This window comes from Oncorhynchus mykiss, chromosome 25 (assembly GCF_057628025.1).
Source record: "Oncorhynchus mykiss isolate SJ-2025 chromosome 25, ASM5762802v1, whole genome shotgun sequence".
NCBI lineage: Eukaryota > Metazoa > Chordata > Actinopteri > Salmoniformes > Salmonidae > Oncorhynchus > Oncorhynchus mykiss.
This window is the reverse complement of record NC_143046.1, coordinates 63,988,512-64,014,992: the sequence shown is the minus strand read 5'-3', so window position 1 is coordinate 64,014,992 and position 26,481 is coordinate 63,988,512. Positions and strand designations below refer to the sequence as shown.

The 26,481-nt window shown below is 41.1% G+C and overlaps 1 protein-coding gene across 1 annotated transcript; it reads left to right on the top strand.

Annotated features, from left to right (window-relative positions):
* The first annotated feature begins 441 nt into the window (after positions 1–441).
* Positions 442–9,545, top strand: LOC110505496 (adhesion G protein-coupled receptor G3). The gene is made up of 17 exons (XM_021584750.3): positions 442–534; positions 1,321–1,418; positions 2,023–2,109; positions 2,687–2,767; positions 2,887–3,057; positions 4,740–4,814; positions 4,968–5,124; positions 6,463–6,619; positions 6,751–6,882; positions 7,031–7,141; positions 7,241–7,280; positions 7,410–7,510; positions 7,626–7,747; positions 7,887–8,152; positions 8,572–8,662; positions 8,775–9,058; positions 9,301–9,545. The coding sequence occupies exons 1-17, from the start codon at positions 515–517 to the stop codon at positions 9,429–9,431; spliced, it is 2,124 nt and encodes a 707-aa protein (XP_021440425.3). The 5' UTR covers positions 442–514; the 3' UTR covers positions 9,432–9,545.
* The last annotated feature ends 16,936 nt before the right edge of the window (positions 9,546–26,481 follow it).

The window sequence follows — 26,481 nt, the reverse complement described above, 5'->3', positions numbered from 1 at the left end:
CTGTATCTTTACTTTTACTACAGTATTACAATTGGATACTTTTTCCACCAATGTCCTGTCCTGCTAACCATTTATATTTGAATGTATAAGGGATCCCCATTAGCTGCTGTGAAGGCAGCATCTACTCTTCCTGGGGTCCAAACACAGTAACGCACTTGCAACACATTCAAAATGTAATGCATATTTTTTATTTTATTTTTATGAATGTCGTGAAGTAAAAGTAAAAGTTGTCCAAAATATGCATTGTAAAGTAAAGATACCACCAAAAGTGACTTAAGTAGTACTTTAAAGTACTTTGCACCATTGAGTAGGCCTGTCAAACAACATTTTGAATTGATGTACGGTCTGTGTAAGTGCCCACTGCACATGTCACAGGAACACAATGGATTCTCAGAGGACATGAATGTGTCTCATTTGCAAGGTAAATCTACAGAGACGTAATGTCAACAGTATATCGCCTAGTGCTCATAGTTAACTGTAACAGGAGTTAAGAGCGCTAACAAAACATTCAGCCATGACTCTCTCATCAGACGGGTAAGAATCCTTGATTGGTCTTATAATTTCTGTTTCACCATTTTGCTGATAATGACAATTATACTTTTTCTTCTAGAAAACAATATAAAAGATGAGATCTTGATAGTTGAAGAGTTTATTGCAAAACGCTATATCCACTATATCCAGAAATGTTGGCTTATGGGTACCTTCATGTGTGTAAAATATTACTGTTATCAGATTTTTTATTCATCGATCTTAGATGTGAATGAAAATATGTTAATTTTGCAAAACTCTACAAAACATTAAGAACGCCTTCCTAATATTGAGTTGCATGCACCCCCCCCCCCCCCCCCCCCCCCTTAAAATTAATGCACTTACAGTAAGTCTCTATGGTTAAGAAAAGCATCTGCTAAATGACTAAAATGTCCAATATTACTGCCTTTTTTTCAATATTGATGTCACCAATGTAGCATTTGTACATTTCTTTAAATGCAGTTGTAGTAAAATGTAGTTATTTGTTATATTTTACTGTGTAAAACCTAGCAATACTGTGTATTTCTCCGAGAGTGAAGTGGATAGCATTTAGCATTTAGCAAAAAAAAACATGATTATTTGTCTCTGAAATGAAACCATCAAGTGATATATGTCAAAAATATGTCTGTCATTGAACAACCCCATGCCACGATTAGATTTCTTCAATCAATAAAATATCATTTACCAACATTTCTGAAAATTAAAATACGGCGTTTTGGAATGAGGCTATTCAGATGTATATTAGACTGTTGTAATGAGCCTGTAATGATACATGTTTTCTTGGCTTGACAGATTAAGGCTATCAATGGAAGGGAAACTTTGGAGATTTTGTTTGACCACAGCCATTCTGCTCTGTGGCATTGGCTGCCAAAATAATTCAAGTAAACATCGTAAGTTACGTTTCCCCTTGTAATGTAGAAAAAACACTCAAATCATTTGATTGGATGCTATATTTTTCATGCTCGTCAGCCAGAAAAGCATTGCAAATTATATTTTTTCTTAAAAAGTGAACATTCAATTTAAGGGGGCTTAACTCTAATGTATTGCTGGTGCATTTAAAAAAGGGATTCATGTGTACATGTTACGGGTCAAAAGTTTTAGAACACCATTCTCATTCAAGGGTTCTTCTTTATTTGGATTATTTTCTACATTGTAGAATAATAGTGAAGCCATCAACACTATTAAATAACACATATGGAATCACGTAGTAACCAACAATTGTTAAAAAATCAGAAAAAATCAGAGATTTGAGATTCTTCAAATACCCACCTTTTGCCTTGATGACAGCTTTGCACACTCTTGGCATTCTCTCAACCAACTTTATAGTTTTGATGTCTTCACTATTATTCTACAATGTAGAAAGTAGTCAAATAAAGAAAAACCCTTTGATGAGTAGGTGTTCTAAAACTTTTGAACAGTAGTGTATATATTGTACAACAAATTTCAATAGATCTTGTCCTGAAATGTATGCATTAACCGGCATTGTATTTTTAGGTTGTAAAGTACTGATAGTGAACGATGACACATATTCAGGAGTCATTAGGAATGGGAATGATTGTCCATCTCAGAATAACTTTTCAGGTACAGTATGATAACTAACTAGTTAACGGAGAGGTGAAACATTGTAAAAAATATAAGCTCATGTCTGTGCCACAGCATAGGATATACACTGAGTATACCAAACATTAGGAACACCTTCCTAATGTTGAGTTGCACCCCCTTTTGCCCTCAGAACAGCCTCAGTTTGTTTGAGCATGAACTCTACAAGGTGTCGAAAGCATTCCACAGGGATGCTGGCCCATATTGGCTCTAATGCTTCCCACAGTTGTGTCAAGTTGACTGGATGTCCTTTGGGCGGTGGGCCTTTCTTAATACACACTATTGAGCATGAAAAACCCAGCAGTGTTGCAGTTCTTGATACAAACCGGTGCGCCTGCCACTTACTACCATAACCCATTCAAAGGCACTTAAATATTGTCTTGCCCATTCATCCTCTGAATGGCACACATACACAATCATGTCTCAATTGTCTCAAGGCTTAAAAATGTAACTAGTGACATCAATAAGGGGTCATAGCTTTCACCTGGTCAGTCTACGTCATGGAAAGAGCAGGTGTCCTTAATGTTTGTATACTCAGTGTACATTGCCTTGTTTCCAGATTGGATAGGGAATTGTACCTCACAGAAGGAAATCCAGAGGCTCTGCATCATATCTACTGGAGAGAACACAACAACATCAGGTAGCCTCACTTTATGTAAAACCTTATGTAGATCTATATTACAGAGTTCAGTTATGGTTATTCAAAACATTCAAATTCATTTTATGAATACTTTGTTGTAATGCTGTATGTATCTTTAGAAAAATGTCATCCAGGTTTCTCCAGCTGTACATTTGAAGTGAGGAAAGATAACAATTCATACTTCATAACTCTGAGTGAAGATGCTGTCAACACTCAAGAGTTCCACGTATGGTTTCCACTGAGAAAGAACATGACATGTATTCCATCACAGTTCTATCAAAATACTACAGGTAAAGTAGACATAATAGTTTTTCGTCATAACATATACTTTTATCAGACATGTTTGGATAACATAGCCAAGCTAGTGCCGCCGTTGAGGTGTAGGCTACAGCATACTTTACTTTTGGAAGGCAGTTTCATGTTTTGCATTCAATAACTGTTACATGGTGCCCTCTGCTGGTACATGCTAGATCAAACATACAAGTTCTGTATTGCAATCCTCTAGGCAGCCGACAACTACTGTTAAACTATTAGTCCTGACCTGTCAACAGGTTGTACATTTCCATTTCATTCCCATCAAAATAATACATCTACAAACACTTACATGGAACATTAGCAATTAGGCAAAAAATGACAGCGTATACAGTATTTATTGTTTGTTCCAGGGTCTATTCATCTGAATGTTTTTTATTTTATTTAACTAGGCAAGTCAGTGAAGAACAAATTCTTGTTTACAATGACAGCCTAGGAACAGTGGGTTAACTGCCTTGTTCAGAATGACAGATTTGTACTTTTACCTTGTCAGCTCATGGATTTTGCTCTTGCAACCTTTCGTTCACTAGTCCAACGCTCTAACCACTAGGCTAACGCTCTAACCACTAGGCTACCTGCCACACCCAACTGTAAATTTTGCCTGTATAAACAGATGTAAAATAATTATGCTAGTACATTTTCAGACGCATGCATGTACTGCCAGTCTTAGGAGCCCATATCATATCATACATATCGTACTACACTGGCTTGGATGCTCGTCAGGATATGTTGCAGGGCTTGCAAACTATTACAGACTACAAAGGGAAGCACAGCCGCGAGCTGCCCAGTGACACAAGCCTACCAGATGAGCTAAATAACCTCTATGCTGGCTTCGAGGCAAGTAACACAGAAACATACATGAGAGCATCAGCTGTTTCGGACGACTGTATGACCACTCTCTACATAGCTGATGTGAGTAAGACCTTGAAACAGGTCAACATTCACAAGGCCGCAGGGCCAGACGGATTACCAGGACGTGTACTCCAAGCCTGTGCTAACCAACTTGCAAGTGTCTTCACTGACATTTTCAACCTGTCCCTCACAAGTCTGTAATACCAACATGTTTCAAGCAGACCACCATAGTCCCTGTGCCCAAGAACACTAAGGTAACCTGTCTAAATGACTACCGACCCATAGCACTCATATCTGAAGCCACAAAGTGCTTTGAAAGGCTGGTCATGGCTCACATCAACACCATTATCCCAGAAACCCTAGACCCACTCCAATTTGCATACCGCCCCAACAGGTCCAGCTTCAACCCTCAGCTTCTACCCCCAAGCCACAAGACTCCTGAACAGCTAATCAACCTCAATTACCTCGACTAACCAGTGCCCCTGCACATTGACTCTATACCGGTACCCCCTGTATATAGCCTCGCTATTGTTATTTTACTGCTGCTCTAACTATTTGTTACTTTTATTTTATTTTTAATTCCTTATCTATTTTTTTTACTTAACACTTATTTGTGGTTAAGGGCTTGTAAGTAAGCATTTCACTGTAAGGTCGACACCTGTTGTATTCGACGCATGTGACAAATAACATTTGATTTGATATCATAAACACCAGGAGAGATCTAACTGCATAGTTTTTTTTAATTTGTAAGAGTTACTGTTTTGATTTCAGTATGATTTAACCATGTGCTTTTATAATTATCTGAAAGGTTATCTGACTACTCCGGTGAAGCCAGAAACCATTTGTGGAAAGAATTCAACCTATGATGCAGCTGCTTGCAGAAGTACAGTACATGCCAAACATTTACAGTATATACTGTCATAATGTTAAAATGAATAATTCTTTACTGTACTGGGGTTCTAATGAAGAAGTTCATACTAGACATTCAAATGTGGTCTGAACAAAATGCATTGTTTTTGTTTTGATTGATTTGCAGATAAGACCTCAGATAAATTCATTCTTGAGATCACTGCAGAGGGACCAATTAGTTGTCTAACATGTAACAACCCTGTTAAGAAGCCGGACATAAACATATGTGTACCCAGCGGCCAAATGGAAAGCTCAAATGGGATCATAAGTGCTGATTTGGCATCGTAAGTTTTTAGATTTAAGAAGAACATACAGTATACAAAATATATACAAAAGTATGTGGACAACCTTTCAAATTAGTGGATTCGGCTATTTCAGCCACACTTGCTGCTGACAGGTGTATAAAATCAAGCACACAATCATGCAATCTTTATAGACAAACATTGGCAGTAGAATGGCCTTACTGAAGAGCTCAGTTACTTTCAACGTGGCACTGTCATAGAATACCAGCTTTCAAAAAAGTCAGTTTGTCAAATTTCTGCCCTTCTAGAGCTGCCTATAAGTGCTATTATTGTGAAGCCAAAAAGAGCTATGCCACACAAGCTCACAGAACTGGACTGCCGAGTGCTGAAGAGCGTAGCGCACAACAATCGTCTGTCCTCAGTTGCGACTCTTACTACTGAGTTCCAAACTGCCTCTGGAAGCACAAGAACTGTTCGCCGGAAATTTCATGAAATGGGATTCCACACAAGCCTAAGATCACCATGCTCAATGCCAAGCCTTGGCTGGAGTGGTGTAAAAGTTGCCGCCAATGGACTCGGGAGCAGTGGAAACACGTTTTCTGGAGAGATGAATCACTCGTCACCATCTGGCAGTCTGACAGACGAATCTGGGTTTGATGCCAGGAGAACAGTAAACTTCGGTGGAGGAGGAATAATGGTCTGGGGCTGTATTTCATGGTTCGGTCTAGGCCCCTTAGTTCCAGTGAAGGGAAATCTTAACGCCACAACACAATGACATTCTAGACGATTCTGTGCTTCCAACTTTGTGGCAACAGTTTGGGGAAGGCCCTTTCCTGTTTCAACATGACAATGCCCCGTGCACAAGGCAAGGTCCACACAGAAATGGTGTAGAAAAACTTGACGGGCCTGCACAGGGCCGTGATCTCAACACCATCAAACACCTTTGGGATGAATTGGAATGCCAACTGCGAGCCAGGCATAATTGCCCAACATCAGTGCCCGACCTAACTAATGCTTTTGTGACGGAATGGAAGCAAGTCTACGCAGCAATGTTCCAACAACTATTGGGAAGCTTTCCCAGATGAGTGGATGCTGTTATAGCAGCAAAGGGGGATCAACTCCATATTAATGCCCATGATTTTGGAATGAGATGTTCGACGAGCAGGTGTCCGCATACATTTGGTCATGTAGGGTATTAATACAGTAACACGAATAGTTTATGTGGCAACAAACATCTTCTAGTGGAGCTGGTGTAATGGTGGTGATAATAATCATGTTTGTTTTAGGGGATTTTATGTTTAGGGTTTTATGTTCATCACAGCTAAGTCTAGAGCATGGCAAACTCTCATCTATATTTCCCATGTTCTCTCACTATGACAGTGAGGCTATGAAAAATCTCTCCTCGTTGACTGAGCTGATGGGAAACGCCAGCACTGCAGCCATTTCAATGGGCAAGGTTAAAGGATTCCTTAGTAAACTTCATAAAGACGACCCCAAGGATATCAACTTTGGTTTTTCCCCTGACAAGGATATGAGTGTAAGTACAGTAACTTGATCACTAGAGGTCCGTTAACTTATTATGAAAGTAACGGTTTTATTCTTAAACTAAATACAGAGAACTGTACACATATTGATGAAGATTGAAATTATTATTATTTTCCTTTGTAGATTGTTGAAGACAAGTATGCTCTGAAGAAATATTTCAATCGATCTGTGCGTGTGTCCAAAGAAGCCTATGACATGGCACTCAATAAGAGTGGAACTTTTGTCGGGGTTCTTGTCTTTCCCAGCATGTCCCAGGTAAACCTACAAATTACTTTGACTAAAAGTTACTTTTTAAAAGCAGTATTTTGATATACTGTATTGTTAAGCATACGAGGTAACATGATTAGTGACAGGTTACGTTACACTTTATCCTTCCAACATGTCATCTCCTCGCTCTCTCTAGGATGAAAAGAAGAGCCTCGTTCTAAACGGTGAGGTAGTTGGAATCGAAATTGGAGCCCACATAGCTAATCTCACAGACACCATTGATATTGAGTACAGAAATGTTGATAAGGTAAGAGAGAAATTGTATCATGTTACAGGAACATATTTTGATTAGTAAGGCTATGCATGAAATAATTATGGAGATGCATAAATTATATGTTTTACACAGGTGGGATTCAATGTCTTTTGTAATTCTTGGAATGGCAAAGGTACTTCTCTTTCTTTCTGTACATTTTCAAACCCTTTGGTTCTTTTAATTTATAGAACTTGAATAATTTAAATGCCAAATATTCAACAACTTCCAACAGAGAGGATTGTGGGATTTTTTTCTCTTTTAGGAAAACTACCCAATTGGACCACAGATGGTTGTCAAACCTTGGAGAGCAACAACAGCATAACGTGCCAATGCACTCATTTATCATTTTTTGCTGTACTAATGGTGAGACATCCTCTCCATCATCTCCTGTTTGAAGTTATGTTTCTGTGTCACTTTTAATCACATCCATAAGCTTATCCACTTGCTCACTTGCTCTTCTTATTGTGATCATACACAGTCACCTCCACCAAAGAACATCAGTGCCTCAGATGTGGCATCTCTAACCTACATTAGCTACATCGGCTGTGGACTGTCTATGTTCTTCTTAGGAACGTCTCTCTTCATGCAGTTTGTGATAAGGTATTTTTCATTATTCAACACAACACCGTACAGTGTGAGTATGATGACCAGTAGAGCTCTATAGCAGGCTGGCCATGACGAGTTAACTGAGAATATTGACGTTGAAACAACAAACTTTTTTTCACTTCTGGTTTCACAGCAAAACCAAATCTAGCCAAGCAACCAAGATCCTTGTCAACCTCTTCTTGGCTATGTTGTTCCTGAACCTGACCTTTCTGACCAACGAGACCATTGCAGCCATGGGGAGCTATGTTGCATGTGTCATCATAGCAGCAGTCATGCACTACTCCATGTTGTCCACCTTCACCTGGTTCCTCATTGAGGCGGTCCACTTGTTCCTGCAGCTAAAGAAACGCACCGCTAACATCAAACATTATATGCTGAAAGTTTACGTTGTGGGATGGGGTGAGAACAGAGTCATATTAGGGTGTATTAGAATGCTGCTCAATGTACATTACTGATTGACACAACAATCTTAATTTAATCACTGTTGTCACAGAGAACTGTCCTGCAAAGCAGGAAATGCAAACTTGCAGTGTATTCAAGGTTTAAAAAGGCTTTTAAAATGTGTAATTTCCACTTAAAAATGACAGACTTGATTTTCCCCAACGAAAAATGTATCAACCCCTACAGTACTGTCCATTTATTATAATACACATATTTCACATTTCCTGTTGCTGCAGGGTTATTTTCCTACCGTGAGAAACTATTCAAATTCAAATCAAATTTGCCTACAGTATTATCTCCTCTGATTGCACAAAATCATACCAGTTGCAACAGGCATCTGGCATCAACCCAGTGTGAATGTTTCTCATTTTCTCCAGTCCTTCCAGCTCTAGTGGTCATCGTCCTTCTGGGACTGCAAAAATATACATTAATGTCCATAAAAACAGATGATGGGAAATCAGTGAAAATGTAAGTGGAAATGTGACTTTTGGAATTGTCTGTTCTTTGCCCTAATGAGATGACAATCACAAACCATTTACCTGACTTGACTAGTTAAATACATTTCCCTTGTACATTTCAGGTGCTGGATCACTGACATCTACATCCATTATGGAGTCAACATAGGCTATTACGCCTTGGTGTTTGTCTGGACTTTGACCAACTTCATCATTGTCGTGAGACAGATCTTGATCCTGAGGAAGACCAATGTAGGCAAGGGCCAGAACGACCCAGCGTCCAAGAACACCCTGACCATCCTGGGGCTCCTATTCCTGCTGGGCCTCACCTGGGGCTTTGCCTTCTTCAGCTACGGACCCATGGTTATCCCATCTTACTACATCTTCAGCATCCTCAACTCCTTCCAGGGTAGGCATCACTCAAAAATGACTGCTGTTTCGTGTGTGGTTGTCCATGTACATTATCATGGGGCCAGGACCTTTTGCCTAACCATGTGACTTGACTAGGTTAAACTTTCAGATCTAGAGATTTTCCTGGTCAGGTCATGAGGCCATGGGGAACTCCTGACCATAGATGTGTATCATAGTTTATGTCTCATAGTGTATGTCTATTCCAGGACTGATAGTGACTGAGCTTCCATCTTCCTCTAGGCTTCTTCCTGTTCCTCTACTACTACAACACCAACAAGATTGTTGGTGATGACAGGGACTCTGTATTCACCAACCAGAGCACCTCTACTTTTTCAAACATCTATGACGACTCTCCCGTTCACAAGAAGTAGCTAAGATTGGGGCCGATGGTGTATCTTACTACACTAGGTTTATAATTGCAATACACTAAGCACAAAATGTTTTGAAGATGTTTAATACTCTATTTAATAAATAGAAAAGTATGCTTATCTTTGTTAAATGTCTGTAATTTATATATTTATATAGTCAAAAGTTTTAGAACGCCCACTCAATCAAGGGTTTTTCTTTACTTGTACTATCTTCTACATTGTAGAATAATAGTGAAGACATCAAAACTATGAAATAACACATATGGAATCATGTAGTAACCAAAAAAGTGTTAAACAAATCAAAATATATTTGAGATTTGAGATTCTTCAAAGTAGCCACTCTTTGTCTTGAGGACAGCTTTGCACACTCTTGACATTCTCACAGCCAGATTCACCTGGAATGCTTTTCCAATAGTCTTGAAGGAGTTCCCACATATGCTGAGCACTTGTTGGCTGCTTTTCAGTCACTATGCGGTCCGGCTCATCCCAAACCATCTCAATTTGGTTGAGGTCGGGGAATTGTGGAGGCCAGGTCATATGATGCAGCACTCCATCGCTCTCCTTCTTGGTAAAATAACCATTATACAGCCTGGAGGTGTGTTGGGTCATTGTCCTGTTGAAAAACAAATGATAGTCGCACTAAGCGCAAACCAGATGGGAAGGCCTATCGCTGCAGAATGCTGTGGTAGCCATGTTGGTTAAGTGTGCCTTGAATTCTAAATAAATCACAGACAGTGTCACCAGCAAAGAACCCCCACACCATAATACCTCCTCCTCCATGCTTTACATGGGAAATACACATGCGGAGATCATCCGTTCACCCACATCGCGTTTCACAAAGATACGACGGTTGGAACCAAAAATCTCAAATGTGGTCTCCAAACCAAATGAAACATTTCCAGCTGTCTAATGTCAATTTCTTGACCCGAGCAAGTCTCTTTTTCTTATTGGTGTCCTTTAGTAGTGGTTTCTATGCAGCAATTCGACCATAAAGGCGCGATTCACACTGTCTCATCTGAACAGTTGATGTTGAGATGTGTCTGTTACTTGAACTCTGTGAAGCATTTATTTGTGCTGCAATTTCTGAGGCTGGTAACTCTAATGAACTTATCCTCTGCAGCAGAGGTAACTCTGGGTCTTCCGTTCCTGTGACGTTCCTCATGAGAGCCAGTTTCATCGTAGTGCTTGATGGTTTTTGAGACTGCACTTGAAGAAACGTTCAGTTCTTGAAATTTCCATATTGACTGATCTTCATGTCTTAAAGTAATTTCTCTTTGCTTATTTGAGCTTTTCTTGCCATAATATGGACTTGGTCTTTTACCAAATAGGGCTATCTTATACCATACCATGTCACAACACAACTGATTGGCTCAAACGCATTAAGAAGGAAAGAAATTCCACAAATTAACTTTTAAGAAGGCACAACTGTTAATTGAAATGCATTCCAGGTGACTACCTCATGAAGCTGGTTGAGAGAATGCCAAGAGTGTGCAAAGCTCTCATCAGGGCAAAGTGTGGCTACTTTGAAGGATCGCAAATGTAAAATATATTTTGATTTGTTTAACAATTTTTTGGTTACTACATGATTCCATATGTGTTATTTCATAGTTTTGATGTTTTCGCTATTATTCTACAATGTAGAAAATAGTCATAACTAAGAAAAACCCTTGAATGAGTAGGTGTTCTAAAACTTTTGGTAGTGTATATACATATTTAACATTATATCAATATCAATGTTGTTGCTACAGTATAGAAGGTTAACAAAATAATTTAGATTAAAGGTAAATTAAATACATTTTTCAACTTTAAATGTATCCTCTCCAGCACCACCCCAACATCAACATACGTGAAAATAGCACATTTCTATGTTTTCTACTAAAAGGATAAGTGTTTCCGATAAACATCATCAACCAATTAGTAGACAATTAGTAGACAATGCCTACTCATAATTGGTTAAAATGACATGATGCACACCGATGATGTCATTAAAAACACTTATCTTCTTCTATCTTATTTACTACAACACATAGAATTGCGCCATTTTCACATACAGTATGTTGATGTTGGGGTGGTGCTGGAGATGATAAATATGAACTTCAAGGTAATGAAATCCTAATACTGTATAGTAAATCAGTTTGACACAAGGGGTCAGTCTTGTCCAACTTTATATCTTACTATAATGTGAGAGCTCATCAGTTACGTCTCTCTCTGTCTCTCTCTCGCTCTCTCTCTGTATCGATCTAGACTGTTTTATACAAGTAGTATAAAACAGTATAGCAGCCTAAATAAATAGTAATAATAAATAATAACAGCAGTGGTGAATGTGTGTGTGTGTGTCCTCTGACTGTGTAAAACATTGAGGAAAAGGCAGTGATTCACTCTGACTAAGCTAAAGGAGAGACATTCAAAACCAAGGCATGGTTCAATCACTTTTTTAAATAAACAACAGTAAGGACATCAAGAAAAAAATGACCCTTCTATAAGTGATGTGGTTGACAAGTGGTCACCACACACCAAAAGGAGGAACATGCAGTTTCACAGAGGAGGAAAAGGCCTTTCTGTAACTGCGGGGATAATGTACTTCTGGGGGCTGCGCTATCGCTTTTGCGTGCCTGGAGAAAATTACCCAGTGCCTAGAGAGAGCAGTATCCACTGAGTGGGGGTCTTAGCAGTCTAACCAGGAATGATCTCGTGGCTACCTATAGTGATTAGCAGCCTGAAGGCAAGTCACATTTCTCCTCAGTTTGTCTGCATTCCTGTAAGATCAGAGTGTGCAGTAACTTTGATTTTGTGTTAAGTATGGACAGACAAACTTGGTTTAGTGGTACAAAGCTAAAAGGAAGAATTGCCGTAGTGTGTAGGTCGACTACTCTATTGCAATCCAGCTTCTCTTTTCCAATGTTTCTTACTTTCAGAACAGTTTTGGCCTGGGATATACAGTATTTGCCTCCCCCAACCTTGAAAGCATCTGTTACATTTTTCTAACCTTGAAACCACAAGATCCGGCCTCATAAGCGGTGGCTTGTCAATGCTGAAACCATACAGGATTGTTTCAACGGCGTCTGCCCACTGATACAATTAGTTGGCACAGTGTTCTGTGTGTGGCCAGGTTCTGCTAAACTGACATTTGCATTGCATTGTTGCTGGAATGTGTGGGTCTGGACAAAGAATGTGTTCTATCGTACAGATGTGAAACTGTTCTTGTGAATCAAACTGACATTTGATGTGGCATCACTGGCATGCACTGTATCAGCTCAGGAAGTTGTTGGGAGAGAGCAGTCTGTGGATATTCTTGTTCTGCAAGTCCACTCGTAGTGATGATTTTTAAGTCCCAGTGGAAGCGGTTCATAGTCCCACTTAACTAACGCAGAGTGGAAGAGAACAAGCAGGGGTTTGTAGAACGACATCCAGAGAGGCAACCTTGTTTACTAATCTATAACTGATTCATCTTCCAAATGAGTTGGTGTGCCAGCCAAAAACTATAGGGTAATTACTGCCATAAACATTTGATTAGGTATTGCTCAGAAAGGCCTCTTATATACAGCTACAGCATAGCCTGACTATGAGGTGAGCTGGTCCCTGCATGTGTCTGCCTCTCTGGCCTTGCAACATATAGTACTCTGTGGAGAGGCATCCTGCTGCACTCTGAAGCAGCTCCCTTCATTGTGCTGCATATTAGTCATGGTGGCTTCAAATACAAAATCAAATTTTCCACCACAATGTCGAGGAACTCAACAAAACTCAAAAACTCAACATAATGATTTATTTGTATTTATTTTCTCTCTATCTCTGTTCATCGGAATGTCTGTCTTAAAAATGGGCAAGTAATAATTAACTCTCAAGTATATTGACTTGGACCAATAATGTCTGATTTCCATTTTTTTCTATTGTGTGTAAATCACTGCTGAGGCTACATTTCAGAACAATCAAAAAGACATTCTGGTGCCTGAACATATGGCTTGTGAAGTGCAGAAACGATAAATGAATCATGCTAAAACTTTGGGAGACAATCTCCATTACTTACATGGCAGACTGAATGTTTTCAAAAATATGAAGAAGCAACGAAGAATGTGCATTTTAGCCAAAATTCCACTTTATTATAAAATTCATACATGTGTTTCCTTTAGCGGAGGAAAATTGAGGAAACACTTTTAATTGCTCTCAATCTATTAAGTCTTGGAAGCCCAAATGTACAGCTGAGGTTTGGATAAGGCCCAAAATGTGCATTTCAGCACTGGCATCCATCTCCAGAACTCTAAGACAGCTAATTAAGAGAGAGGCCTTTCCTTCCCATCTCTTTACTGATATTAGCGCAAGAGAAACAGACAGACAGAGAAATAGACCGAGAGGGAGTCAGACAGAGAGGGAGTCAGGCAGAGAAGGAGACAGACCGAGAGGGAGACAGACAGAGAGGGAGTCAGACAGAGAGGGAGACAGACAGAGAGGGAGTCAGACAGAGAGGGAGACAGACAGAGAGGGAGACAGACAAAGAGGGAGTCAGACAGAGAGGGAGTCAGGCAGAGAAGGAGACAGACCGAGAGGGAGACAGACAGAGAGGGAGACAGACAGAGAGGGAGTCAGACAGAGAGGGAGTCAGACAGAGAGGGAGTCAGGCAGAGAAGGAGACAGACCGAGAGGGAGACAGACAGAGAGGGAGACAGACAGAGAGGGAGACAGACAGAGAGGGAGTCAGACAGAGAGGGAGACAGACAGAGAGGGAGACAGGCAGAGAGGGAGTCAGACAGAGAGGGAGTCAGGCAGAGAAGGAGACAGACCGAGAGGGAGACAGACCGAGAGGGAGACAGACAGAAGTCCCGTTTATACCTGGTTCTGACATGAGTCCTTTGTCCTGATCTTGTCCACATTCTGATTGTACCGACATTTTTAGGCATGTATAGATAATTAAAAGATGCATTGTTTTCTGATTGGGATCAGATCTTATAAGTAAGTGTAAACAGAGACACACAAAGAGCGAGGGAGCAAGGAGATAGACAGTGAATCCCAAACCACCCCCTCTCCCCTAACAACTAGCTTTGAGGTCCCTTCGTTGTCACATGTTGTTGACGAAACTAAAGAGTGGCGATGGGATCAACAAACCCATCAACTTCAGGACACACTCCTTACTTGAATGATGCAATTCATGTTCCACTTTTAAATATTAAAACAAGCATGAACTTCAAATGAACAAATTCCCCCGTCCTTTTATCTGTTTCGAAATCAGACATAAACAAATGCACATGATTTTATTTGTCACATGCGCTGAATACAAGCTTACCATGAAAAGCTTACTTAGAGAGGCACGCCTCTCACTTTTTTTAATGGAATTGTGCAAACTCCAAACATATTGCATATTGCGGGATAGCACTCTGAAGCATGCTGCCTTGCTGGCTCGGTCGAAGTTGGTATATGAAGGTCTAAAAAGCCACTACAGCCTCGATCATTTTCACTCCCTCAGCTTTGGGAAACTTGCACAAATGGCGGAAGCGCACATGAACGAGCAAGTGGAGGGTGAAGTGGGTGATTTAGGATTCACACGCAGCGATTTGTGGATATGAGTCTATTTGTTGATACCTCAACAATTGCTAATAACCCATCCGCAACTGCCTGACTATATGTGATAAAGTTCAAATCTGAGTCCCGCACCCAACACTAACTCACAAATATAGAAAATGCACTGCACAGTCAGAGATGTCGGAAAAAATGAGTGGTGCAGATCTCCTAATTTGGATATACAGTTGAAGTTGGAAGTTTACATATACTTAGGTTGGAGTCATTAAAACTCGTCCACAAATTTCTTGTTAACAAACTGTAGTTTTGGCAAGTCGGTTAGGACATCTACTTTATGCATGACACAAGTAATTTTTCCAACAATTGATTATACTAAATTGACTGTGCCTTTAAACAGCTTGGAAAAATCAGGAAAATTATGTCATGGCTTTAGAAGCTTCTGATAGGCTAATTGACATTGTTTGAGTCAATTGGAGGTGTACCTGTGGATGTATTTCAAGGTCTACCTTCAAACTCAGTGCCTCTTTGCTTGACATCATGGGAAAATCTAAATAAATCAGCCAAGACCTCAGAAAAAAATTGTAGACCTACACAAGTCTGGTTCATCCTTGGGAGCAATTTCCAAACGGCTGAAGGTACCACGCTCCTCAATCCTAGAACAACAGCAAAGGACCTTGTGAAGATGCTGGAGGAAACAGGTACAAAAGTGTCTATATCCACAATAAAATGAGTCCTATATCATCATAACCTGAATGGCTGCTCAGCAAGGAAGAAGCCACTGCTCCAAAACCACCATAAAAAAGCTTGACTACGGTTTGCAAATGCACATGGGGACAAAGATCGTACCATTTGGATAAATGTTCTCTGGTCTGATGAAACAAAAATAGAACTGTTTGGCCATAATGACAAACGTTATGTTTGGGGGGAAAAGGAGGAGGCTTGCAAGCCGAAGAACACCATCCCAACTGTGAATCACGGGGGTGGCAGCATCATGTTGTGGGGGTGCTTCGCTGCAGGAAGGACTGGTGCACTTCACAAAATAGATGGCATCCTGAGGCAGGAAAATGATGTGGATATATTGAAGCAACATGGACAATGACTGCAAGCATAATTCCAAAGTTGTGGCAAAATGGCTTAAGGACAACAAAGTCAAGGTATTGGAGTGGCCATCACAAAGACCTGAACTGAATCCTTTAGAAAATGTGTGGGCAGAACTGAAAAAGTGTGTGCGAGCAAGGAGGCCTACAAACCTGACTCTGTTACACCAGCTCTGTCAGGAGGAATGGGACAAAATTCACCCAACTTATTGTGGGAAGCTTATGGATGTAAGGTACTGGGTGTTGTGAGTGTGAAGTCAGGCGCAGGAAAACAGAGAGTTCAATATAGTGCTCTTTTAATGCACACACGGTGAACCACGACCACCCCACTAAACACTGGGTTCTCAAAACAAAATGCCCCAGACACGGGGAACGAAAACAGTCCAGCATTATACACGAACATAAACCAACACGTTCGTCTGTATCAAACACCAGGGTTACAATAATCAATACCGCACAAAGAAACAGGCGGGGCCGACTGACTAATAAAGCCCAACTAATTACAACAAACTCAAAACAGGTATAATCAATGAACACATAAGGAGGGGGAGAAAATAATCAGTGGCAGCTTGTAGGCCGGCGACGACGACCGCCGAGCGCCACCCGAACGGGAAGGGGAACCACCTTCGGTCGGCGTCGTGACAATGGAAGGCTACCCAAAACGTTTGACCCAAGTTAAACAATTTATAGGCAATGGTCCCAAGTACTAATTGAGTGTATGTAAACTTCTGACCCACTGGGAATGTGATGAAAGAAATAAAAGCTGAAATAAATAATTATCTCTGCTATTATTCTGACATTTCACATTCTTAAAATAAAGTGGTGATCCTAACTGACCTAAGACAGGTAATTTTTACTAGGATTGAATGTCAGGAAGTGTGAAAAACAGAGTTTAAATGTATTTGGCTAAGGTGCATGTAAACGTCCGACTTCAACTGTACCTATGTTTCTGCTTATAATTGCCAACATTTTGGTAGGCTATTTGTTAGTCAACTTGTCTATATTTAGATACTTGCAGCTTTAATTCCATCATTACTTCTGGCCCAAGGCGTAGACATGTAAACGCAACATGTAAAGTGTTGGTCCCATGTTTCATGAACTGAAATAAAGATATCAGAAATGTTCCATATGCACAAATAGCTTATTTCTCTCAAATGCTGTGAACAAATTTGTTTACATTCATGTTAGTAAGCATTTCTCTTTTGCCAAGATAATCCATCCACCTGACAGGTGTGGCATATCAAGAAGTTGATTAAACAGCATGATCATTACACAGGAGCACCTTGTGCTGGTGACAATAAAAAGCCACTCTAAAATGTGCAGTTTTGTCACCCAACACAAAGCCACAGATCTCTCAAGGTTTGAGGGAGCGTGCAATTGGCATGCTGACTGCAGGAATGGCCACCAGAGCTGTTGCCTGAAAATGTAATGTTAATTTCTCTACCATGAACCACCTCTAACGGTATGGGCAGGCATAAGCTACGACCAACGAACACAATTGCATTTTATCGATGGAAATTTGAATGCACAGAGATACCATGATGATATCCTGAGGCCCATTGTCGTGCCATTCATCCACCGCCATCACCTCATGTTTCAGCATGATAAGGCACGACCCCATATCACAAGGATCTGTACACAATTCCTGGACACTAAAAATTTCCCAGTTCTTCCATGGCCTGCATTACTCACCAGACATGTCACCCATTGAGCACTTTTGGGATGTTCTGGATCTAAATGTTCGACAGCGTGTTCCAGTTTGCGCAAATATCCAGTAACTTCGAACAGCCATTGAAGAGGAGTGGGAGACAACATTCCACAGGCCACAACCAACATCCTGATCAACTCTATGTGAAGGAGATATTTTGCGGTGCATGAGACAAATGGTGGTCACACCAGATACTGACTGGTTTTCTTATCCATCAGATGCATATCTGTATTCCCAGTCATGTGAAATCTACAGATTAGGGCACCAATACATTTATATGAACTGTAACTCAGTAAAATCTTTGAAAATGTTACATTTGCATTTATATTTTTGTTCAATATAAATTCTAGAACGAATGCTTCAATCTAGTTGACATGGTAAAGTTTTCCCCTTTATCTCTGCTTCTCTCATGCAGCAAAAACATTTAGGGACAGGGGAGAACATTTGTGCAAAATTTCCAAATGACATCAGTTTGACCGGTTTTAAGGGAATTAAAGAATTAAAAGTTGTGAAAACGACCCAACAAGATTTTAGTTTGGCTTGGATGCATATTTTATGTGGTTGAAATACTATCAGATTTTATGATGTTAATAAATGCAGCAGCTTTCATTCTCTCAAGATTCTGAAATAAATAAATCATATTTCTCCACTCCTGTTCCTGAGTCAAAATGCACATTTGGTGTCATTTTACTGCAAGAACTGCTTAATTCTGCAGGAGTTCATATTGACCCTAAGCACACAGCCATAACAATGCAGGAGTGGCTTTGGGACAAGTCTCTGAATATCCTTGTGTGGCCCAGCCAGAGCCTGGACTTGAACCCAATCTAACATCTCTGGAGAGACCTGAAAATAGCTGTGCAGCAACGCTCCCCTTCCAACCTGACAGAGCTTGAGAGGATCTTGTTTATTTATTTCACCTTTATTTAACCAGGTAGGCAAGTTGAGAACAAGTTCTCATTTACAATTGCGACCTGGCCAAGATAAAGCAAAGCAGTTCGACACATACAACAACACAGAGTTACACATGGAGTAAAACAAAACATACAGTCAATAATACAGTAGAAACAAGTCTATATACGATGTGAGCAAATTAGGTGAGATAAGGGAGGTAAAGGCAAAAAAAAAGGCCATGGTGGCGAAGTAAATACAATATAGCAAGTAAAACACTGGAATGGGAGAATGGTGGAATTTGCAGTGGAAGAATGTGATCTGCAGAGAAGAATGGGAGAAACTCCGCAAATACACATGTGCCAAGCTTGTAGCATCATACCCAAGAAGACTCTAATCGCTGCCAAAGGTGCTTCAACAATGTACAGAGTTAAGGGTCTGAATACTTATTAACTTTTTATATTTCAATTTTTTTTTATACATTTGCAAAATAAAATTGCTTTGTTATTATGGGTTATTGTGTGTAGATTGATGAGGGGGAAAAAAACAAGGTTGTAACCTCACAAAATGTGAAAAAATATAGGGGTCTGAATACTTTCCGAATGCCTGTAAATCCACACACTGCGGAGACGGAAAGTATGGAGCAGTGTTGCAATGTCACTTTTATACACTCAAACATTCAACACAGTTTTTTTGCTACCTGGAAATTGAGACGCGCCGCATGAGATGCAGATGTATTCGGACAAGAACACAGAAGCTAACAGCTGGAGGGAGATGTCATGAAATTTGAACACCGATACCAAAGAAAAATTTAGAACAATTCGGGACCAGAATGTTCGCAATCGGAAAAAGGTGAAGACGACAAGGTGTGTGGCTGCTGCTAATTGTCCGATAACTGGGTTGGCTTCATCTTCAGGCAGACACCAATATGCCAGATTCGGTATGTACCCTTGTCGTGCAGCTGATTCCTTTTGTACAGTGTATGTTTGTGATATTATGTTTAGCAGACCTAGTTAGAACATGTGAAATCAGCTTGTTTCTGGATGGGAGAAATTGTGAGTGGGAAATGGCCTGTGCCTGTGTTGTTATCATAATGAAAACAGTGTGTGTGTTTGTGCTAGTTAGATTGAGATGTTTATTAAATCAGTTATTTGAGTAAGCATTTTAAGTCAAAGGAGCCCATGGAGAGATTGCTTGCAATGTATTCTAACGTATTCACCATCTGCTTGTAGGTGTTGGGGAGGTAGGATGGCATTGTGGACAGGCAAGAGACAGAACTGAGCCCCGAAGTCCCATCTACAGATGGTTCATCGCCCCTTGGTTCATCATCTCCCCAGCCTTGTTCATCACGTCCCCGGCCCCTCTCACTAACGCACAAACCTCACCCTCTGCCCTGCCACTCCATCAATCCCCCCCAACTTCCCAACCCAGCTCCAGTGGCCGGAAGAGTGAGACAGCTGAGGAACCCTTTGGACACTAACATTATACAGTTTATGGTGTAATTAAAGATCGTTAGTGTCCAGCAAGTGCCATCTACAACTTCCTCTTGTGACACTTTCTCCTGTGACACTTTCTCCTGTGATACTTCCTCCTGCGACACTTCCTCTTGCGACTCATCCTCTTGGCGACTCTTCCTCTTGGCGACTCTTCCTCTTGTGACACTTTCTCCTGTGATACTTCCTCTTGCGACACTTCCTCTTGCGACTCATCCTCTTGGCGACTCTTCCTCTTGTGACACTTCCTCTTGGCGACTCTTCCTCTTGTGACACTTCCTCTTGCGACTCTTCCTCTTGGCGACCCTTCCTCTTGTGACACTTCAACTTGGTGACTCTTCCGCTTGTGACACTTCCTCTTGTGACTCTTACTCTTGCGATACTTACTCTTGCGACACTTCCTCTTGTGACAATTCCTTGTGTGACACTTCCTATTGTGATACCTCCTCTTGTGATACTTCCTCTTGTGATACTTCCTCTTGTGATCGTTACCTGGAAAAAAAGCTATATGTTTGTCTGGTTATTTGTACTTGTGGCAGAAAATATATTTCTGTTCTTAATCAGTCACTCAGTACTGCTTTGTACATGAGCTATGTAGACAAGGTTAATATCTTGGGGGTCTGTCATCATTGTCTACAAAAGTCCTCAATTGTTGAAATGCCACGACACATTAGGTTGTACATAGCCATGTAGATTAGCTAAATGTCTTGTGGGTCTAATCTTTTAAAAAATAGGACAAACTTAAACAGCACAAGGATGAAGTGATTGTCATCATGGTACTCTTTATTGTGATTTGTAAAGTTTGAATTAGAAAAACATTTGAAAAATTCAAACAGCAAAACCAAGTGTGTAGCTTACAACATGACATACTGTATAAACAGTCATCACCCAGAGGAGGAGAACATACTGTATGTGCGCATGTTTTTCAAACAACACCAACATTTTGGATACAGACTGTCACTGAAGGTAACACTTGACTAACATGGAAGATGGGACATAAGCTAAACGTGCACACAAACAGAGATAAGGTTAGACCTATGCTTATCAAGACCTCTGGATATGCACATTCACATCACACAGCTTCCCTCTTGCAGACTACCTGATTTTATGAAGACTCAAAGGCAACTCCTCTCTCTGAAAATGAAATTGTTTTGCCATATTTTAGGCTAATAATGGCATTCATGTCTGAACACACAGGCCTCTGTTTGAGCAGTTATCAACAGCAGCTAAAGTGTGAGAATGATTTTTGAGTTTTATGATGCACATATTTCAGGTGAGGAAAAACAGGCCTCAGCTTCACAGGTATTTTCTGTTATAGAGTCTGGGCCGAATCCTGCCTTGTAAAAGCCAAATTGTCTATCTCAAATTACCTGTAAATCTAGAACCCCTTTTCCTGGACACTTGGTACGTCTAGGGGAAATATGATTAGTCTAATAGAATTAGGTGAGCAGTTAAGCAGTATCTCAATTTATTATTTTCAGAGGGTGGACACTTTGATCTACACAGAATACTTAATTGTGTAATTATCGTGTAATTTACATATCTCTACTTGAAGCTACAAAGGATGCTTGTTATCATAGACGATATTATCTCACTCTATCTCGTTGACAGAAATATGATCAAGCCAAACAAGTCAAGGTGATTTTGTTTCACGCACGGCATTTCTCAGTTCCAGGAAGCACCCCCAACTTCACTAGCATCCCTTCCATTCCCTCCTCCGCTTCTTTCTCATAAGTCCTTGAAATTATTTATTTCCCAGTAACTGTGCTCGTGAAATGTATGTGGACCCGGGACCTTTGTAGCGTCTGGTTTCCCTGCTGGCTGCAGTAAAAGCAGGCTGAGGTCCAGGCACGGGGCAAGGCTTGCGTGACTGCAGAGTGGGGGAGCGCCGGTCATAAGTCTCAGCACCTGGGCAACTGTGAGGGCCCCGCTTCCTTGCATGTCACCACGAGGACCCAGACGCAGGATTCAAGCTGATAGATTAGAGGGTCCTGCGTTAAATGTGTGGATTTATGATGGGCGGTTACGGCGGGTCAGAGAAGCAGAGTTACTGTTGCAATGAGCACAAATTGAGGCCTCTTCCTACAGGAAATAAGACAAATCTGAAAGGTGCTTTCAGGTTACAGACTACAGCAGAGGAAAAAAGCTTTGCTGGATGGTGGTTCTGAAAGCTAGGGGTGAATGGAGGCAAGAGGGTATACTTGGCCGAGACAAACTACCATGCGTGCCTAGATCCCTATGGGTATGGCTTCCATCAGCGTGTGTCTCACTGCTCACCTTTACTGTTCATCAGTTACTGTCATCAGGTTAGGATATATGGGCCTGGTAGGGGGCCTGGCTGAGGAGCGTAGAGTGGCTGGACGGGGGAGAATGGGAGGGGGTTGAACCTGTAAAAGCATTTAGATTGGGAGAGCTTGACCTCTGATTTCATGCTTCTCCTCCCCACTGGAGCCTGTCTCCCCTTCTCACGTCATGTGGCGGTGCGGGGTGGATGGTTCCTCTTCGTGTCACATACTGGGGGTGTCTATGTCCTTCTGAGACCTAGGTAAAGCATTAACCCCTTACCCTCTAACCCCGCCGCACTGTCGCCCCATCACTCACACTCTCACACGTACTGCTAGAACTGACAGGACAAAAGGACCACAGACCATATGGTTTTCTGTCCTTACAGTCTACTAAGCCCTGTGTACCCTGAATCGCTGTTGAGCTGGTACTGTATTCATTTCTTATCAAAGCACTGTTACAATCACATGCTGTAAGCGTGCCTTGTTGTTACAGTAAAAATCAGCACCTTCGGAAAGTATGGCTTTTTCCATATTTTGTTACGTTACAGCCTTATTCAAAAATGTATTAAATTAAAAAAAACATCCTTAACAAATCTACACACAATACCTCATAATGACTAGGCAAAAGCAGGTTTTTAGATTTAATTTAAAATCATTTAAAAATGATTTTTCATAATAAAAAAAACTGAAATACCTTATTTACAGAAGTATTCAGACCCTTTGCAATGAGACTCAAAATTGAGTTCAGATGCATCCTGTTTCCATTGATCATCCTTGAGATGTTTCTACAACTTGATTGGAGTCCACCTGTGGTAAATTGAATTGATTGGACATGATTTGGAAGGGCACGCACCTGTATATATAAGGTCCCACTGTTGACAGTGAATGTCAGAGCAAAAACCAATCCATGACGTCGAAGGAATTGTCTGTAGAACTCCGAGACAGAATTGTGTCGAGGCACCGATCTGGGGAAAGGTACCAACACATTTCTGCAGCATTGAAGGTCCACAAGAACACAGTGACCTCCATCATTTTTAAATGGAAGAAGTTTGGAACCACCAAGACTCTTCCTAGAGCTGGCCGCCCAGCCAAACTGAGCAATCGGGGATAAGGGCCTTGGTCAGGGAGGTGACCAAGAACCCAATGGTCACTCTGATAGAGCTCTAGAGTTCCTCTGTGGAGATGGGATAACCATCTCTGCAGCAGTCCACGAATCAGGCTTTTATTGTAGAGTGGCCAGACGGAAGCCACTCCTCAGTAAAAGGCACATGATAGCCTGCTTGGAGTTTGCCTAAAGACACCTCTCAGCCCATGAGAAACAAGATTCTCTGGTTTGATGAAACCAAGATTCAACTCTTTGGCCTGAATGCCAAGCGTCACGTCTGGAGGAAACCCGGCACCATCCCTACAGTGAAGCATGGTGCTGGAAGCAACATGCTGTGGGGGTGTTTTTCAGCAGCAGGGACTGGGAGACCAGTCAGGATCGAGGCCAAAATGAACGGAGCAAAGTACAGAGATGCTTGATGGATACCTGCTCCGGAGCGCAGGACCTCAGACTGGGGCGAAGGTTCACCTTCCAACAGGACATCAACCCTAAGCACACAGCCAAGACAACACAGGTGTGGCTTTGGGATGTCTCTGAATGTCCTTGAGTGGCCCAGTCAGAGCCTGGTCTTGAACCCGATCGAACATCTCTGGAGAGACCTGAAAATAGCTGTGCAGCAAAGCTCCCCATCCAGCCTGACAGAACTTGAGAGGATCTGCAGAGAAGAATGGGAGAAACTCGCCAAATACGGGTGTACCAAGCTTGTAGCGTCATACCCAAGAAGAATCGAGGCTGTAATTGCTGCCGAAGATGCTTCAACAAAGTACTGAGTAAAGGGTTTGAATACTTATGTAAATTTGATATTTCTGTATTTCATTTTTTATAAATAAGCAAAAAATACAAAAATACTGTTTTTGCTTTGTCATTATGGGGTATTGTGTGTAGATTGATGAGGAAATAAAACTACTTAAACACTTTTAGAATAAGGCTTTAACCTAACAAAATGTGGAATAAGTCAATGGGTCTGAATACTTTCCAAAGGCACTGTATACACTGAGTGGACAAAACATTAAGAATACCTTCCTAAAATATATTTTCTTGTTGCCCTCAGAACAGCCTCAATTCTTCGGGGCATGGACTCTACAAGGTGTCGAAAGCGTTTCGCATGGATGCCGGTCCATGTTCACTCCAATGCTTCCCACAGTTATGTCAAGTTGGCTGGATGTCCTTTGTGTGGTGGACCATTCTTTATACACATGGGAAACTGTTGAGCTTAAAAAACCCAGCAGCATTGCAGTTGTTGACACAAACCGAAGCGCTTGGTACCTACTACCATACCCCGTTCAAAGGCACTTCTATCTTTTGTCTTGCTCTTTCACCCTTTGAATGGCACACATACACAATCCATGTCAAAATTGTCTCAAAGCTTAAAAATGATTCTTTAACCTGTCTACTCAACTTCATCTACACTAATTGAGGAGTATTTAACAAGGACATCAATAAGGGATGCTAACTTTCACCTGGTCAGTCTGGTCAGTCTATGTCATGGAAAGAGCAGGTGTTCAGTGTACATCCCAACCAAGAAATCAAAGTTATATAATACATTTTTCAGCTTAAAAAAACGTCCAGAAAACAATGTAGAGTAGTCCACAGTATATAACTACATGTTACATAAATCAGGTCTCTCATCCTCTTAGATAATGCTGTTGATATCATCCTGACAACATATCTCTCTCAACTAACTCATTTCAGTTGGATTTGAGTAGGTCTTATAACTCTGGTCTCACACTTGGTTCAGGAGCTCCGGTTAAGGAGCTCCGGTTAAGGAGCGAAGGAGCTCTGGTTAAGGAGCTCTGGTTAAGGAGCTAAGGAGGTCTGGATTTCCTCAAACCATTGCCTTGTGTTGTGTGATTGACTTGGTCGTCATTTCCTTTTAATATTCACACGTGGTTAAGTTGTGGTATTTTGCTTCACACAAGTGGTGAGGCTTTACCACAGGGAAGTAAAGTATATTAGAAGGGGTGATTCACGCCATGGTTAAACTGTAGGGTTTTTTTTACAGGTAGAAATCTTTCACAGTATTCCACAGTATGGAAAGCATTTACTTTGTGTGTATTTCCACTGGCATTACTGCAAAACAACACATCTAGTGTGTGTAAGTACTAGGTGTCTGTGTGTGATTGTCTGCATGCACTCTCGGCCCAGAGGGATCTGTTTTCAGTTTAGCCAAACTGTTGCTCAAGTGTAGCATTAATTCCCTGTGGATGTTTCTTTTGCCTCATTGTGGAGAGGCCTTGTTCCCTTTTTAGAGGTATATTCTTACACATCGAAGTGTGAGAATCTTCTTCTGCATAAACAAGCATGCTACGTCTCCAGGGGGGGGGGGGGTATCCATTCTCATGCCAATCCTAATCAGATCTTGTTTGCATCTGTGTGTTTGCGTTTGAGTTAGTTGCAATTTAATTTCAGGGACCACCAGAAATGTTTGTTTCCAGGAATGAGAGGAAGCTTTTTTTCAATGGTCTTTTTTTAATGTCTCTCGTTTGCCATTTAAAGAAGTCTCAGATTCGGAAAATACGGATGTGGCTGAACAAGTCCTCAGGGCATCATCACAAAAATATGGGCTCTAACTCTTTGAAAGTGTCATCGGACAAACCACGCCATTTGTCGTTGGTGAGTGTTAATTTGGAGCTAATAAATCTTCTCAACATGGCTCTTTAAACGTTTCCATTAACGGCTGTGATAATAGATGTGGTAAAACAGGAGCTCTGCCGGTGTGAATTTCACAACTCAATGCAAACACATCTAGCCAGACTGACTCATCCAGGGCCCACTGTGCATTGAGAGAGTGCTACAGCTCTATGGTGTTCAGTGTGGCAGCCAGGCCAGGCAGTGAGAGTGTGTTTACACCCAGAGTGAGAGCTGAACTTCCAGGGTCCAGAGCCAGCAGGCCCCAACTACTTCCATCCCTGCAGAGCCTCTGAGTGAGGTGGTGGCAGAGGTTAATATGGAACAAACTGGTGACTATG

What these genes read in the sequence shown, in the direction of transcription:
- LOC110505496 (XM_021584750.3), top strand. Translation starts at nt 515, where the DNA reads ATGACTCTCTCATCAGACGG. An exon ending in AAATAATTCAAGTAAACATC is followed by an intron (nt 1,419 to 2,022) that starts GTAAGTTACGTT and finishes TTGTATTTTTAG; the next exon opens with GTTGTAAAGTACTGATAGTG. An exon ending in TAATTCTTGGAATGGCAAAG is followed by an intron (nt 7,281 to 7,409) that starts GTACTTCTCTTT and finishes TTTCTCTTTTAG; the next exon opens with GAAAACTACCCAATTGGACC.